We start from the raw sequence: 18307 nt of genomic DNA on the forward strand, positions 1-18307 counted from the left end.
CTTTGATCTTTCATGGCTGACTGGATTCTTGGCAATTGCAATTGCTGATTTTTTTATCATAATATAGAACAGTCCTTTTTTGTTTTGTTTTTCACCAATTTCTTCAAATATTCTCCTAAGCCAAATAGCTTGAGAAGTAGTCTTGGATGCTGAAACATATTTTGCTTCGGCAGTGGATTGAGCAACAACACTTTGTTTTTTTGATTACTAAGAACAAATGCTTGATCTAAATAAGAAAGCATAACCAGAGGTACTCTTCATGTCATCTATACTTCCAGCCCAATCACTATCAGAATAACCAATTAAGTTCAAATTTTCATCAAATTTGTACATTATCCCATAATCCATTGTTCCTTGCAAGTAGCGTAGAACACGCTTTGCAGCTCCAAAATGCACTTGGCTTGGTTCTTGCATGAATCTTGATAATAAACTAGCAGCAAACATAATATCTGGCCTTGTTGAAGTAAGATATAGCAAACTTCCAATCAAACTCCTAAAATGTTAGCTATTAACTTTCTTTTCTCCGTCATCTTTTCTAGAATTCTCATTTGCTGCAAATGGTATGGCCACAGACCTGCAATCCATCATTTTGAATTTTTGAAGAATACTTTTAGTATAGTTCTTTTGAGAAATGAAAATTCCTTCTTTCACTTGAGAAACTTCGATTCCCAAGAAATAATTTAGTAATCCAAGATCACTCATTTCATAAGCTTGCATCATATATTGTTTGAAATTTTGCATCATCTTTACATCACTTCTTGTAAAGAGCAAATCATCCACATAGAGACAAGCAATGATAATGATGTCATGTTCTTTCTTCACATACAAAGTGGCTTCACTTTTACTTCTCTGAAAATTATTTTTCAGAAAGTATGTATCAATTTCATTGTACCGGGCTCTTGGAGCTTGCTTCAGCCCGTAAAGATCTTTTTTTAGTCTATACACCTTTTCTTCTCCCCATTAAACAAAAAATCCATGAGGTTGCTATAAATATCTTCATCAAGTTTTCAATTCATAAATGTTGATTTAACATCAAGTTGAAATATCTTCCATTTCTTTTGTGCAGCAACAACAATTACAGTTCTAATTGTCTCAAGACGAGCAACTGGAGAGAAAGTTTCATAAAAATCAATACCTGGTTTCTGCGTGAAGCCTCTAGCAACCAAACTTGTTTTGTGCTTTTGAATATCTCCTTCCTGATTGAGTTTGATTTTGTCCATTTTAGACTTACGACTTCTTTTTCTCTAGGAATATCCACAAGCTCCCAAGTATTTTTTTTTCGATCATTCAAATTTCTTTTTCCATGGTTTTCTGCCAAACATCATGCTTTATTGCTTCTTCATAATTTTTTGGCTCAACACCAGAAAAATTACATCTTTGATAAATGTCACTCAATATTTTTGTTCCTCTTGGAGGCGGTTCTTCATTATCTGAATCTGGGATTTCTCTCCCTTGAGAGACATCTTCATCTTTCTCATCCTCTTCTTGATTTAAAGATATGACAGTAGTATTCTCTATCTTTTTATCCTCCCAATTCCATGTTGTTTTTTCATCAAAAATGACATCTCTACTAACAACAAGTTTGTTAGTTTTGTCATCGAGAAGCCTATATCCTTTTGTCACATCACTATAACCAAGAAAGACACATTTTTGACTTTTTTCATCCAATTTTGTTATTTTCTCAGCAGGTACATGAGCATAACAAATACACCCAAATTTTTTAAAATAACTTACAGAAGGTTTAATTCCACTCCAAGCTTCAACTGGTGTCTTGTCCTTTAGTGCCTTTGTTGGACACCTGTTAAGGATGTGCAGTGTTGTATGCACTTGCCCAAAAATATTTTGGTAGCCCTTTCTCATTCATCATAGTTCTGGCCATTTCAACAATTGTTCTATTTCTTCTTTCAGATACACCATTTTGTTGAGGAGTATACCCTGCTATAAGTTGCCTCTGAATGCCTTCATTTTTGTAATATTCTTTAAATTCTCGACTTGTGTATTCACCTCCTCAATCACTGCGAATGGTTTTGATGTTGCAACCTTTTTGCTTCTCAACAAGGGCTTTAAATTTCTTGAATGTAGCAAATGCTTCTGACTTTTCTTTAAAAAATTAAACACTAGTCATTCTTGAGAAATCATCAATAAAGATTATAAAATACCTTTGACTTCCAAGAGATGGAGTCTTCATTGGTCCACAAATGTCGGTATGAATTAGTTCCAAAAATACACTTGCTCTCTAAGACACCCCTTTTGGAAAAGACTTCATGTGTTGCTTTCCCATGATACAACTTTGACATGTATCCACCTCAGTATGTATCTCAGGAAGGCCTTGCACCATGTCCTTTTGCTTAAGAAGCTTTAAACCATGAAAATTCAAGTGACAATATCTTTTGTGCCAAAGCCATGAATCATCTACAATTTCATTTTTAATGCATTGTAATGAAATTACAAAGGGAAGTTTCTTTTTATCATCTTTACTTCAACAATGACTTGATTTGGCTCAATTTTATCATAAATCTTGCAATAATTATCTCTAAACACAAGAGAATAACCATTTTCCATGAGTTGACCAACACTAAACAAATTTTCTTCCAAGTCAGGAACATAAAGAACATCATGAATTTGCTTACCGCATCCTTTCATGTTGATCGAAATAGTACTTTTACCTTTCGCATCAACTAATGCTCCATTCCCCATCTTCACTTTAGTAGTGATGCGCTATTGGACTTAGAGGCGATTAGAACTTCTAGAATAGTTATTATTAATTGACAGAAAAGCCTTTCATCTCAAGTCATGTGATTATTACAACCACCATCAACATACCATTCATTGCTTTTTGTTGAATCATCAGATTTAGAAGCAAAGAAAAGATTTTCTTCCCTTTCTTCCTCATGTTTTTCACAAAAATTTGCTTGCTCCCGTTTCTTGTGCCAACAATCCTTTTCAACGTGTCCAAACATTTTACAAAAGTTACATTGGGGCTTGCCTTTGTGCCAACATTTTTCTGCATTGTGATTAGTCTTTTTGCAAACTTTACAAAAAAGACTAGAGTTTTTCTCACCTTGTTCTTCAACCTTCTTGGAAGAACCGTCATGATCCTCCGTCTCTTTGGGTCGATCTTTACGAAAAAAACTTCGCTTCTCGTGTGCACGAAATGATCCAACTAGCTCTTTGATGGAAAGCTTAGAAAGATCTTTCGTCTCCTCAGTGATAGCAACGATGTACTCATAATTTTCTGTGACACTAATTAGAATACTTTCCACAACTTGTTGTTCAAAAATTGTATCACTGTGATTTCTTATTTCATTAACAATATTCATGACTCTTGTGCAATATTCATCAATTTTTTTCAGATTCTATCATCTTTAAATTTTGAAACTCTCTTCTAAGAGTTTAAAGATTCATAGTGCGTACCTTTTCGTCACCATACGCCTCAGTTTCAATAAAATTCCAAGCTTCTTTGCAGTCTCACAAGTAGCAATTTTTGCAAAATATGCTCTTGAGACTCCCATTTGGATTTTTCTCAAGGATTTTGCATCTTGACGATACTTAGCCTCAAGATTTTTCATCTCTGCTGTTGTAAGATCACCATCATTTTCTTGCTCTTCAAAGCCATTTGCAATAATAGTCCACAAACCTTCAGCTTTCAAATGTGTTCTCATTCTTATCTTCCAGTATTCAAAATCAGTTCCATAAAAAAATGGAGTAAGAACAACTGAAGAATCAGCACCTTCATTTGTTTTGGATGTCATATTCTTTTTCTTCACCTAACCTCAGATTAAGAACGAAAACCTGCACTTGATATCAATTTGTAGGAAATATGAAAGGAAAAATAATATATTTACAAAATGTTCAAGTTTATTATAGGCTACTTAAGGCCATTTGATATGATTACAATCATCAACTACATCACTATATATACTACTCAAAATAGAAAACAAAAAGTCTTGCACAAATAACTAAATACATGTATCACAATTTACTAGATACATGTACTACGAAATTCTAAAAAGACTTCTTGAAAAACTAAGATTCAATTTTGGAAGACTAAACATTGATGCATTAATTCCAACAAGAGCAACTAGTAGCCGATGAAGGTGATTCTACCTTGGTACATCAAGAAGGAACCAACTTCGACCTCAACAAAATCGAACAAGGCAAACATGGATGGCATATGGGTGAGTGGAAATGTTCAATCTGGAAATAAATTCATCTACATATTTAGCTTTATTTTCTGGTTGTGATCCCATAAAATTTGAGGATGCCTATAAAGATGTAAAGTGGCAAAAAGCAATGGATGTTGAGATTGCCGCTATTGGAAAAAACAATACATGGGAGCTTATGGATCTTCCAAAAGTCCAAAGATCTATTGGAGTTAAATGGATTTATAAAACCAAACTCAATGAGTCTGGTGAAGTTGATAAGTCCAAGGCGCTCTTGGTTGTGAAATGATACAATCAAGAGTATGGTGTGGATCACAAAGAGGTCTTTACCCCGGTAATTAGACTTGATACCATCGGATTGATGTTGGCATTGGCAGCTCAAAACAATTGGCCGATTTATCAACTTGACGTAAAATCAGCCTTTTGGCACGGAGAGTTGCAAGAGCACATATATGTTGATTAACCTCCTGATTATGTGATGCATGAAAGTGATCATAAAGTTTATGGATTGAAAAAAGGCTTTATATGTGCTAAAAAAAGCTCCTCGAGCTTGGTAAAGTCACATTGATGCATATTTTAATCTAGCAAATTTTAGAAAATGTCCATACGAGCATACACTTTATATACAAAACTTGCGAATGGGAAACTTGTGATTTTATGCTTGTACGTAAACTATTTGATTTAAACTGGGAGTAATCCTATATATTTTGAAAAATTTAAGTTAACCATGACGACTGAGTTTGATATGTCTGATCTTGGCTTGATGCATTACTTTTTGGGCATTGAAGTAAAGCAATCAAGTATTGAAATTTTTACTTCGTAGAAGAAATATATCCAGGAAACATTACAGAGTTTTGGAATGCAGAGTTGCAATTCTGTCACAACACCAACAGAGTTGGAACTGAAATTGGAAAAGAATCTTATAGGAAAGAAGATTGACAACACTTTTTTCAAACAACTCGTGGGATGTCTGATGTATCTGACAGTCACCAGGCCTAACATAATGTATTTTGTTAGTCTTGTTGGCAGGTAAATAAAGCATCGAAAAGAGATTCTTTTGTTTGTTGCTACAAGAATTCTAAGGTATTTTCAAGGTACCATTGACTACTTGAATACAAGAAAGAAGGCAAGTCAGAGTTAATTGGCTTTACAGATAGTGATTTTGCTGGAGATAAAGAAGACAGGAAAAGCACTTTTGTTTATATGTTTATGCTTGGATTTGAAGTTGTTTCTTGGTGCTCCTAGAAGAAACCAATTGTTACATTATCCACTATAGAAGCAAAATTTGTAGTTGCAACTGTGTGCGCTACCCAAGCAATTTGGTTGAAGAAGATATTGGTTGAGCTTCATGTTAGACAGCAAGAACCAATCTTATTTACTGCGATAATGTCTCGGCGATTAAGCTTTCAACGAATTCAGTATTGCATGGATGGAGCAAACACATAGATGTTAAATTTCACTTCTTGAGATCTCTCACGAAGGAGAAAGTTATTGATATTGTCTACTGTAGAAGTGAAGACCAAGCTGCTGATATCTTCACAAAGTCCCTCAAGTTGGCAACATTCAGAAAGTTAAGGAAGCTACTTGGAGTTTGCACTTTAAAGGAAAGCAACGATGAATAATGTTATTAAGCTGAAGTCGTAAGACTTATCATTTTAAGGGAGGGTTTATTAGATATTTTAATAAATTAAGTTTCTTCATTCCTAGATTTCAGGGTATATGGTTGTTATTCCCAAATTACTGGAAACGTGTGACTTAATGGGTCAATTTAATTTCTTTTATGGCTTAGTGGTTGAGATAATGTAGGATTAGACATGCCTTAATTTCATAAAGGTATCACTTATGCACATAATAATTTGTTATAGAAAATAGTTGTCTACAATTATCATAATAGTATTAATATAATTACGGTAAATTAGTTGTAAACATATTTCTATAGTAAGATAAATATTTATAAAATTATGTATGTATATGTGTTATCTGAGTGATTTCTACACTTGATAAATATAGTACTAGCATATTATTATTTTTTACGCATGAATCATATACTCATCAAAATAGTATTAAATTGAAGACAAATTCATCAAAGACATGTTAAAAGTAAATTAATAAGACAATCTTTATAATAAAATTATGAGATTATGTAACTATTATATGTTTTATGCCCTAGATTTCTTCTATCGAACAATATATTTATTAAAATAGTATATTAAAGGTGTGTTCATCTTTATATTCGATTAATTACTTTTTAAGGTTTTAATTGTAAATTTTATTAAATATATTACAGGTTAGATATAGCTATCTATGACTAATAATTATATCAAATTTAAATAAAAATCAACTTCAGAATTACTTAAATTTTATCTTGATCCTACTTTGAGATTATTATTTTTTTGGTAATTAACTGTATATTCATTAATCAACAAATGGTATTGACAGATTATGACAAATTGCATCACAGTTTGTTAACTAGAAAAAACAAAACTCAGAGGAGATATAAGGGATGTGTTCAAGATTTCTACTTTTGCCTTCAAAAAGTCTAATTTCAGATTATTTTTTGTTTGGCTCAAACCTATTCTATTAAAACAATACATATACATTTTAATGCAATTAATTTAAGGTGTTCATCGTTGGATTTAATTCAATTTTATATACATATTGTTAAGCTTTAAACATAATTGAATAAATAGTGATTACCGTTAATTGCTTTAAATTAAGAAAATTTACATCAAAGTAGAAGTATAAAATTACACTAAGGATTAAGTTTCACTCAAGTTCATCTTGATCAATTATTTTGAGAGAATTATTATTTGACTCAAATTTATTCGATCGAAATAATATGCATATTAATGTTGATCTTTCTGCTTGGTTCTATTTTAATATATTATTTAAATTGTAAATTTCAAATAATTTTAAATGAATTTAAGAAAAAATTCTTTAAGGCTCACACAAGCTTCATCATGAACAGGTGCTTCAGAAATAGTTATTTGACTCATGTCTCTATTTTGAATATTGAATACAATAGAATACATATACATTTGGATATTTGTCATTTTTTATGGACTGTCCAATTAGAAATACAAATGCATTTGAATATAAGAGTTCATCCATTTTTTGTACAGTGGAATACATATACATCTGGATAATTATATTGCAATCAATTCATTATCATTTGTTTTTTAACTGAATTGTTCAATTATATTGATATTTTAACAAAATTATATTAATAAATATCGGAATACAATTATTCGCAATTACAATAAACTAAGTTAAAACAAACTTATGTGAAATGCCTTAACATTTGAACAAAAACAATAGCAACAATGAAGAATGGTGTACAATGTATTTCATTTTTTTTAAAACTGACTAGAATTCAAAAGTATCTGCTGACCATATAATTATTAGTTTTTAATGTAATGATGTGAGATTGAGAATTTTAGGACATAATTAACGAGATTGTTATAGTACTAAAAATTACCTTATATAATGCAGTATAATTGAAATTGTAAAAAAATAAGAAACAAAACAATATACAAATACGGTGAAATATTAATTAAAATGTACTCTTTTTTTTAAATAGCACTGAATTTCAATAATCTAGTTATTTATATAAATTGCTCTAAAATTAATCTCAATTTTATCAAAAGAAATTATTATATTTATTCCACGTACCAAAACGACTCCTCAATTTTGTAAAGTCCAAATAGTAGAGGAGGGAGGCCCTTTGATCGAAAAAAATTAGAAGAGTCCCAATTCAAAATGAGCCCACCAGACATTCACACCAATAAACAATGGTCACTATGTCCTCATAGAAGTTAACGATGGTGAAAACCCTATAAATACCTAATAAGCTCCTCTTTACATATCTCACTCCGCCATAATAGATCAAAAGCCCTTAATTTCTTATTCCTTCAAGGTTTTGGATCTGTAGCTGCTCCTTTTTTCTATCATTCCCTTTTTGGGCAAATCAAGATATGTTTATCTATCTATTGTTTTGTTTTTTGCCTGAATTTCGTGTTTTTTAGAACAAGTTGGTGTTCTTCTTTAGTGTGTGTTTGTGATTTTAGGATTTTGTTGAAGATCAATAAATGTTGGGTTTGTTTTTGTAGATTTGGCATAGGTGGGTGAGAACTGAGTGGTGACTATTCTGAGTGGAGGTTATGGCTAGGAATCGAGAAGAGGGAAGCTCATCTGAGATCAAGTTCGATAAGGGGGTAGATCTGCTATGTTTTGGGGTTTGAATTTGGAAAAAGAGGAGCTTGACGAAGTTGCCTTCAGATCCCTTTGATATGGACAGTAGCAACCAAAGGATGGGTTTTTCATCCATGACTAGTTGGTTAGAGGATTTTGGCTTTATGGTAAATGAGAATTAATGAGGTTTGAGAAACTGATTTGCAAGATGGGAATTCATCAGGATGCGGGTTTCTAATTGATTGATGGAAATTGTGAGCCACTGGGGATGAATTTCATAGAGGGGTTGAACAGTGGTCATGGTCTAATGGATGGTGAATGATTATTGTGGTGTGGATGGAGGTATTCATCGTAGGCATTATTGGTTGTTGTCCTTGGTTATTAAGGCTTGGGGGGACCTATTTGTAGTTGAAAGAATATGCAAGCCTTTATGGGATGTTGTTGTTGGAGATCCAGTTTTATGGAGAAAAATTAACATAGTTCATCCATTTTGTACTAACATCACAAATGATATCCTTATAAACTTGACGAATAGAGCTCAAGCCCATCTTCATTCGCTCAGTCTATTTCACTACTCAAAGCTCACTGATGTTGGTTTGAAGCTCAAAGGTTAGTTGTTTCGCTTGTGTTTTTTGCTTAGTTATTAGGAATTGTATTAGCTTAACAGTTATAAGTAGTAAGACATCTATTAAGCACACAGTTAGTTTAGAAACCCTAACTTGTAAACCACAATTTTTCATACTAAACTTATATGCAATTTGAATTTCCATGTTGAGGTCTCTTCAGCACGCCTCAGTACTCATTAGGTTATTCCAGGGCCTTGCCAACATTTGACAGACAAGAGAAATGTCCTCTGATTGATGCAACACTTGAAGAATGCCTATATATATGGTAATAACTAATCTCTCCATAACTTGTGTAGGAGTCTTCTATTGTTCCCAGACGAGAAAGACAGGTGAGGGCGAAATGGACAGTCTCCATGGCTTCACCAAGTAAGCATCGCAAACCCCAAAGGATAATTTTTGAAAAATATCTATTGTATGTCTGGTTTCATTTTGTTATTTGTTGTATTTAGTATTGGAATGAAACAAAGCAGAAAGGATTTAGTATTCCTATGGTCTACCCCATCTATTTAGTCGTTTATGTCACATAATTTCGTTATTGTTAATTTTCCCATATGTGTATCCCTTTTTCAAACTAGTTGGCATGCTTTAATTTATGCAGAGTTTGTTTATCCACAAGTTAAGGACAAAATATGTTTATACTCTATCCTTTATAAATCAAACTTGGCGAGATTTTACTTGTTATCATTGTTGTTGTTGTTGTTATGGTCTACCCAAACTATTTTGGATTAATGTGTATATAGTAGGAGTAGAACTTTTCCAAGAGTGTCACTTGATTATTAAAAACATTGTTTTTCCAGCTTATATTTTGTATATCTACAACCCCTCTCATTCGCACTTCCACATCATGGAACAATTTCGTGAATGTTTGGACTAAGGTTGCAGCCATGGCCCTCTAAACGCGATATGGATAGAAATCAGCCCAAAAGTTTGAGAGATTTTGGTGGGATTGAATAAACCAACCTGCCTATTGTAGGCTAGCTCTTTTTGTGTCTCCAAAATTTCTCCATTATGACATAACTGATTTATTTAAATTTTTCTTTCACTTTCATCTCGACTATGTTTGATTCTGTGTTTTCTTCTTTTTGTAAGTTGGATTTCACTAGGCATGTTGTTATTGATGATGATGATATTTTTCAATAGGTAAAATATGGAAGAGCTCCTTCTAGTGTTGATAGTTTTAGATGAATAAATATTAAGGTGGAAAGCGTCCATCTTAAAAATTGAATTACCATTTTACCTCTCTACTAAATTAAGATTTAATTAAATAATAATATTTTAATTATCTAAAGATTGAATTATATAAAATTATAAATGCATTTTTCTCATATTAAACAATGAAATTGACCTAGATTTAGATTGAATTATATTCCCAAAATAGAAAGCAGAAATACACTAGATTAGGAACGCTTTCTCTCCTAAGGAAGTTTTCAAACAAACTAAAAATTCAAAGTTTCTCTTTCTCATATCAAGATGGTGATTTTCTAATCGAACAAGAATAAATCGTAGTTGGTTCTAAAAGAAGTAACTATATAAAAACCAATTTAATACAAATATAAATTGGTTGAAAAGTAAATAATGAATATCAAATAGTAGGAATATATAAACAATATGTTCATATGCTATTTTACCATTTCCTTATGTTGCTAGCATAGACCTTTTCTTTTATGAACATCATCAAAGTGATAGAGTATTGACACAACATGAGGAAATATTTTTCCATACACTCGGCATACAATTAAATTATTAAAAAATCACCGTTATGTTTTTCTTAACTAAGTTGAATTAATATATGATTTAACTTACTTGAGAGAAAAATAACATATACTCATACTAATTTAGTTGCATGTCAAGTGTGTGACAAAATATTTCTTTATAATTTACCACTAGTCCACTACTCTATCATTTTGATCAAGTTCATGGAAGAAAATGTTATATGATAACAATACTACGAAATGCTAAAAAATAATGCATGAATATGTTAGTTTATATAGTATTATTATTTGATATTCGTTATTTATTCGTCGATAAATTTATATTTGCGTTACGTCAAACTTTTTGTTAACTCTTTAAGATCGACTATGATTCTTTGTTTGATCAGAAAGTCACAATCTTAATAAGTATTTTGAATTTTTAGTTTGTTCAAAACATACAAGGGAAAACATTTCAATCTAGGGTGTTTCTCCCTTCTATTTTTAGATGGTAATTCATTCTAGATCAACGCAAATCAACATTTTTAATATGTAGAAGATGAACGTTGAATTATTAGTTTAAGTAAAACTTCCTTACCAGAGCAGCGATCTATTTAGAGTGAAGTCAAATGTTATATGTATGAGTTGTTCACCGTAGTATAGTTATGACACCAATACTACCAAATTTAGCAACTAGATAGGAGCAATGAAATCTTTCTGCAATGAACTCTTTTTTCTTATAAGACTTGCCAATCACCATTCAAAAATAGAAGAGAGAAACAACATAGATAGGAGCGCTATTCCTTGTAAAAAAGTTTTTAAAAATTCAAAGTTCTTCTTATCAAGTTGCTGATTTTATGATCTAACAAGAATGAATCATAGTCTGTCCTAAAAGACTTAACAAAAAAAACAGACTTAACACATATAAATTGGTTCGAAAATAAATATAATAATGAATATCAAATTATTATACCAAATAGTAATAACATATAAACTAATATATTCATGTGTGATTTTACCATTTTCTTGTATTGCTAGCATATAAGCTTTTCTTTTATGAACTTGATCAAAATGATAGAGTTGTTACACACATGAGGAAATATTTCGCAACATACGTGCAATTAAATTAGTATAAGTCATCATTATGTTTCTCTTAACTAAGGTGAATTAATGTATGATTCAGCTTGATTAAGAAAAACATAATGGTGGTTTATACTAATTTAATTGCATGTCTAGTGCGTGACAAAAATATTTCTTTATGATGTACTACTACGCTATCATTTTTATCAAGTTCATGAAAGAAAATGTTATATGCTAACAATACAACAAAGAAATAGTAAAAAAACATACATGAATATGTTAGCATATATAGTATAATTATTTGATTTAATAATTTGATATTCATTATTTATTTGTCGATAAATTTATATTTGCGTTAAGTCAATTTTTTTGATTACCTCTTTAGGACGGACTATGATTCATGCTTGTTAGATCATAAAATCACCAACTTGATAAGAATTTTTAGGCGTTCAGATGTAATTTTGACTATTATTGTCGTCTTTGAATTTTTTGTTGGACATTTTGTTGGTTATTAGTTAATTTCTTAAGTCAAATTTGTATTCTGATTAGTAATAGCTAGTTTTCATATTCTATCTCATTTCTCAATCAAATAGACTGATTAAGAATTTGTAGTGATTCTTTAAACTCTGTTTCTCTTATCATGAAATTTGTTAGAGTTGTCTTACATTAGTTATCCTTTAAAATGTCTATATAAGCTGAAGTGCTTGATGATCATAATAGTTTAGGGAGTTCTTATATGGTAGAAGAGCAGATTCAGCAGAATGTCAAATTTTTAGTGCACTATCATTTGTTTGCACTTAATGGGAGTCTGAATCTTAATCATTCTGATTCAGTCTATTTAAGTGCGTTTGGTTTTTAGTGATTAACATTCATTTCATTAAGTCAATTTGTTTATTTTTTAAAAAAAACTCTTAATGGACCTTAATGAGTCTAAATGATCAACTCTATTAAATAAGTATGTGTTCTTTTCTTAAACAGATTCTCTTCTTCGTTGCTTCTCTTCTGGACAAGTTTCAAGTTTCTCCCTCTTCTTTTCCAATCAAGTATCATTTTTTTTTCTTTAAATAAGTTTTCATAATCTTTTACAAGTATTTATTTAATATTTCTAATATATAAAATATTCTTGGGTGAATTGATAATTATGAAGAACTCTTCTTGTCACAATTCATTTGTTGTCAAAACTTCTTTGGAAGAAGTTATCATTGTTTCTTGAGAAAAATTATTTTGAAAAAACAAATAATTCATCTTTTTTTTGGGTTGAGTGATAATCTTATTTTTGAAACAATTGTTTGGAAGAAGTATTTTTTGTTTGGATCATATCTATTATTGACATAGTGTTTAATTTCAAATTTAAAAAAAATATTAAAAACTAAATTAGACTTCTTAATTTAGTTTTCTATGAATGTATTTTTTTATTGTCGTAAGTCTTTATTCTTATTTTGTAATTATTACATTTTCATATTCATTACAATTTACATATGTATTTCCATGAGTTTTAGTCATTCTAACATATCTATAAAAATTTACATTAAACACACGTGCGAAACACGTGCTTAAAAACTAGAAAACAAAAAAAGACACAAATACTGTGAAATATTAATTAAATGTAGTCTTTTTTTTTTGGAAATAAGACTCAACTACAATAACCTAGTTATTTATATAATTTGCTCTAAAATTAATTTGAATTTTATCAAAAGAAATTATTATCTTTATTCCACGTACCAAACGATTCCTCAATCTTGTAAAGCCCAAATAATAGAGGAGGCCTTTTGTTCGAAGAAAAGAATAGGAGGCCCAATTCAATAAAATGAGCCCACAAGTCGCTCACACCAAGAAACAATGGTGACACCAAGCCAATGGTCACGTCAAGGCCTGGAACCGAGGAGAGGGAAGATCATCTGAGATCAAATTCGAAGGGAGGGTGGATTTCATAAGTTTTGAGGTTTGAAATGGGGAAAAGAGGAGCTTGATGAAGTTGCAAATTTTTTGACTTGGGATTCGTTTGATATGGACAGTAGTAACCAAAGGATGGTTTTCACCCATCACTAGTTGGTTAGAGGATTTTGGCATTATCGTAGATGAGAAATATTGAGGTAGAAAAACTTATTCACATGATGGGAATTCATCAAGGTGCGGGTTTCGAGTTGATTGATGGAAATTGTGAGCCGTTAGGGATGATTTCAGAGATGGGTTGAACGGTGGTCATGGTATGGTGGATGGTGAATGATCATTGTGGTGTGGATGGAGGTAATCCATCACATGCGTTATTTGGTGTTGTTGGTTATTGTCCCAAGGTTATATAAGCTTGGGGGACCTATTTGTAGTTGAAAGAGTATGCAAGCCACTTTTATGGAGAAATATTAACATAGTTCATACATTTTGTACTATTATTATAATTGATATCTTCATAAATTTGACGAATAGAGCTCAAGGACATAGACCGATCAAGAATTTCTTTAAAATCTGCTTTTTGATTAATGATTCATCGACCACTAGATTCAAGTGTCTCACCCAATTCTTGAACTAGGTGGCTTGGTTGATTTGCAAGTTAGTTAAAATCAGCCATATGAATCCTTGTATCATAAATATTCTATTCGAGCCAATAATGTTTTATAATTTGCACTTCGGTATTATATAACGGCCGTTTGAGTTGAAGATAAGTTATTTGGCATTATTTTTTTATTGATTGTTTGATTTGTAGTATATTATTAAAAACAACTCCATTGCATAAAGTATTATACATTATGATAAATAATAAACTTTAATAATTTAGAGGGTGCAAATCTACAAAATGGAGAAACACATTGATAATGGCATCTTGATTATTATTTAAGAATGATTCTGGCTTCACAAATTTAAATTCATTGATGCTTAATTACGTAATACGAACTTTAGTTGTTCTTTCTACATGGTTTGCCAACTTTAATTTTCTTTTTTCATATTCTTGATGTATTTATTATTATTTTCTATTACTTATTCAACTTTTATAATCTTAACATTCATAAATCTCATCTTTTCATATTCATAACCTCCAAATAGTTAAACTAAGACTTTAAGATATCTTTTGATACTCCTTCTATTGTATCTATATAAATTCAATTTCTTTATCTCATGAAATGTCTACCAAGATTATAAGGCTATTATTTTTGTTTATAGTTAGAGTAGATGAAGAAGAATCTTGAATTTTGATAGGATATGGAATGAGACGATAAAAAGTTAGAGCATTATGTACTAATTTTTTACTTACTTTTCATCTTTATATGCATCAGTATTATAAGAATAATGTATACATTGTATTTTTTTAAAAAAATTGTTTCTTTTTGTCTTTTTTCTCTGTTAGGCTTCTTAATTTAGTTTTCTATGAATATTTTTTTATTGTCGTTAGTCTTTACTCTTATTTTGTAATTATTACATTCATTACAATTTACATATGTATTTCCAAGAGTTTTAGTCATTCTAACATATGTATAAAAATTTATATGAAACACACGTGCGATGCACATGCTCAAAAAATAGAAAACAAAAATTACTCAAATATGGTGAAATATTGATTAAAATGTAGTCATTTTTTTGGAAATAAGACTCAACTTCAATAACATAGTTATTTATATAACTTGGTATTAATTTGAATTTTATCAAAAGAAATTATTATCTTTATTTCACGTACCAAACTATTCCTCAATCTTGTAAAGCCCAAATAGTAGAGGAGGCCTTTTGTTCGAATAAAAGAATAGGAGGCCCAATTCAATCAAATGAGCCCACAAGTCGTTCACAACCAAGAAACAATGGTCACTCTGTCCTCCATAGACTATAAATACCCTATAATTTGGTCTTTATATATCACATACTCCGTCGTTATAGTTCAAAAGCTCTTCTTTTCTCAATTCCTTGTAGATTTTTGGTGGTGAAGCTGCTCTTTTTACCACCATTTTCCTTTTTGGGAAAATCCAGGTATGTTTTCTATCTATTTTTTTCATTTTCCATTTTTTTTTGAATTTTGTGTTTTTCAGGATCAAGTTAGTGTTTTTGTTTAGTTTGTGTTTGCGATTTTATGGTTTTATTGATGATCAATTAATGTTGGGTTTGTTTTTGTGGATTTGGAATAGATGGGTGAGTGGTGAGTGGTGATTGTTTTTTCAGTGCACGTCAAGGCCTGGAATCGAGGAGAGGGAAGATCATCTGGGATCAAATTCGATAAGGGAGGGTGGATTTCGTAAGTTTTGAGGTTTGAAATGGGGAAAAGAGGAGCTTGATGAAGTTGCAAATTTTTTGCCTTGGGATTCGTTTTATATGGACAGTAGTAACCAAAGGACGGCTTTCAGCCATCACTAGTTGGTTAGAGGATTTTGGCTTTATGGTAGATGAGAATTATTGAGGTTGAAAAACTGATTCACATGATGGGAATTCATCAAGGTGTGGGTTTCGAGTTTATTGATGGAAATTGTGAGCTGTTAGGGATGAATTTCAGAGAGGGGTTGAACGGTGGTCATGGTATGGTGGATGGTGAATGATCAATTTGGTGTGGATGGAGGTAATCCATCACATGTGTTGATTGGTGTTGTTGGTTGTTGTCCCTGGGTTATTTAGGCTTGGGGGGCCTATTTGAAGTTAAAAGAGTATGCAAGCCACTTTTATGGAGAAATATTAACATAGTTCATACATTTTGTACTATTATTATAATTGATATCTTTATAAATTTGATGAATAGAGCTCAAGGACATATATCGATCACGAATTTCTTTAAAATCTGCTCTTTGATTAGTGATTCATCGGCCACTAGATTCAACTATCTCACCATAATTTTAAACTAGGTGGCTCGGTTGATTTGCAAGTTAGTTAGGATCAGCCATATGAATCCTCATATCATAAATATTCTATCCGAGTCAATATTGTTTTAAATTTTGCACTTTAGTATTATATAATGGCCGTTTGAGTTGAAGATAAGTTATTTGGGATTATTTTTTTTATTGATTGTTTGATTTGTAGCATATTATTAAAAACAACTCCATTGCATAAAGTATTATCTCCTTTATGATACATAACAAACTTTAATAATTTCAAGGGTGCAAATCGGCAAAATAGAGAAACACATTGATAATGACATCTTGATTATTATTTAAGAATGATTTTAGCTTCACAAATTTAAATTAATTGATGCTTAATTACGTGAAACAAACTTTAGTTGTTCTTTCTACATGGTTTGCCAACTTTAATTTTCTTTTTTCATATTCTTCATTTATTTATTATTATTTTCTATTACTTATTCAACTTTTGTACTCTTAATATTCATAAATCTCATCTTTTCATATTCAAAACCTCCAAATATTTAAACTAAAACTTTAAGATATCTTTTGATATTCCTTCTATTGTATCTATATAAATTCAACTTCTTTATCTCATTAAACCTCTACAAAGATTATTAGACTATTATTTTTGTTCTATAGTTAAAGTAGATGAAGAAGAATCTTGAATTTTGATAGGATATGGAATGAGTTGATAAGAAGTTAGAGAATTATGTACTAATTTTATACTTATTTTTCATCTTTATATACATCAGCATTAGAAGAATGATGTATACATTGTATTTTTTTTTGAAATCTGTTTCTTTTTGTCTTTTTTCTCTGTTAGACTTCTTAATATAGTTTTCTATGAATTTTTTATTATCTTTATTCTTATTTTGTAATTATTACATTTTATTATTCATTAGAATTTGCATATGTATTTCCATGAGTTTTAATCATTCTAACATATCTATAAAATTTACAAGAAACAAACGTGCGAAGCACGTGCTTAAAAACTAGGAAACAAAAAAAATACACAAATACGGTGAAATATTGATTAAAATGTAGTCATTTATTTGGAAATAAGACTCAATTTCAATAACCTAGTTATTTATATAATTTTCTCTAAAGTTAATTTTGAATTTTATCAAAAGAAATTATAATCTTTATTCCACGTACCAAACGATTCCTCAATCTCTTAAAGCCCAAATAGTAGAGGAGGCCTTTTGTTCGTTAAAAAAGAATAGGAGGCCCAATTCAATAAAATGAGCCCACAAGTCGTACACACCAAGAAACAATGGTCACTATGTCCTCCATAGATCTTACTAATGGTGAAAAGACTATAAATACCCTATAATTTGGTGTTTATATATCACTTACTCCGTCGTTATAGTTCAGAAGCCCTTCATTTCTCTATTCCTTCTAGATTTTTGGTGGTGTAGCTGCTCTTTTTACCACCATTTCCCTTTTTGGGCAAATCCAGGTAGTTATCTATTTTTTTTATTTCCATTTTGTTTTTTGTTTGAATTTTGTGTTTTTCAGGATCAAGTTAGTGGTTTTGTTTAGTTTGTGCTTGCGATTTTATGGTTTTATTGAAGATCAATTAATGTTGGGTTTGATTTTGTTGATTTGGCATAGATGGATGAGTGGTGAGTAGTGATTGGTTTCAGTGGACGTTAAGGCCTGGAATCGAGGAGAGGGAAGAATATCTAGGATCAAGTTCGGTAAGGGAGGGTGGATTTCGTTTGTTTTGGGGTTTGAAATGGAGAAAAGAAAAG

General features: G+C 30.8%; 2 protein-coding genes across 2 annotated transcripts; one reads left to right on the plus strand and one right to left on the minus strand.

The window, feature by feature from the left end:
• Nucleotides 1–1287: 1287 nt before the first annotated feature.
• On the minus strand, nt 1288–3752 carry LOC138340505 (uncharacterized). Its single transcript, XM_069292233.1, has 3 exons — nt 3415–3752; nt 2824–3297; nt 1288–1798 (listed from the first exon to the last, which is right to left on the minus strand). Exons 1-3 carry the CDS (start codon nt 3750–3752, stop codon nt 1288–1290), a joined length of 1323 nt encoding a protein of 440 aa, XP_069148334.1.
• A 541-nt stretch (nt 3753–4293) lies between these two features.
• On the plus strand, nt 4294–5785 carry LOC138340506 (uncharacterized mitochondrial protein AtMg00820-like). Its single transcript, XM_069292234.1, has 2 exons — nt 4294–4440; nt 5519–5785. The coding sequence occupies exons 1-2, from the start codon at nt 4294–4296 to the stop codon at nt 5783–5785; spliced, it is 414 nt and encodes a 137-aa protein (XP_069148335.1).
• The last annotated feature ends 12522 nt before the right edge of the window (nt 5786–18307 follow it).

Source organism: Solanum lycopersicum, chromosome 12 (genome assembly GCF_036512215.1).
Source record: "Solanum lycopersicum chromosome 12, SLM_r2.1".
In the NCBI taxonomy this organism is placed as follows: domain Eukaryota; kingdom Viridiplantae; phylum Streptophyta; class Magnoliopsida; order Solanales; family Solanaceae; genus Solanum; species Solanum lycopersicum.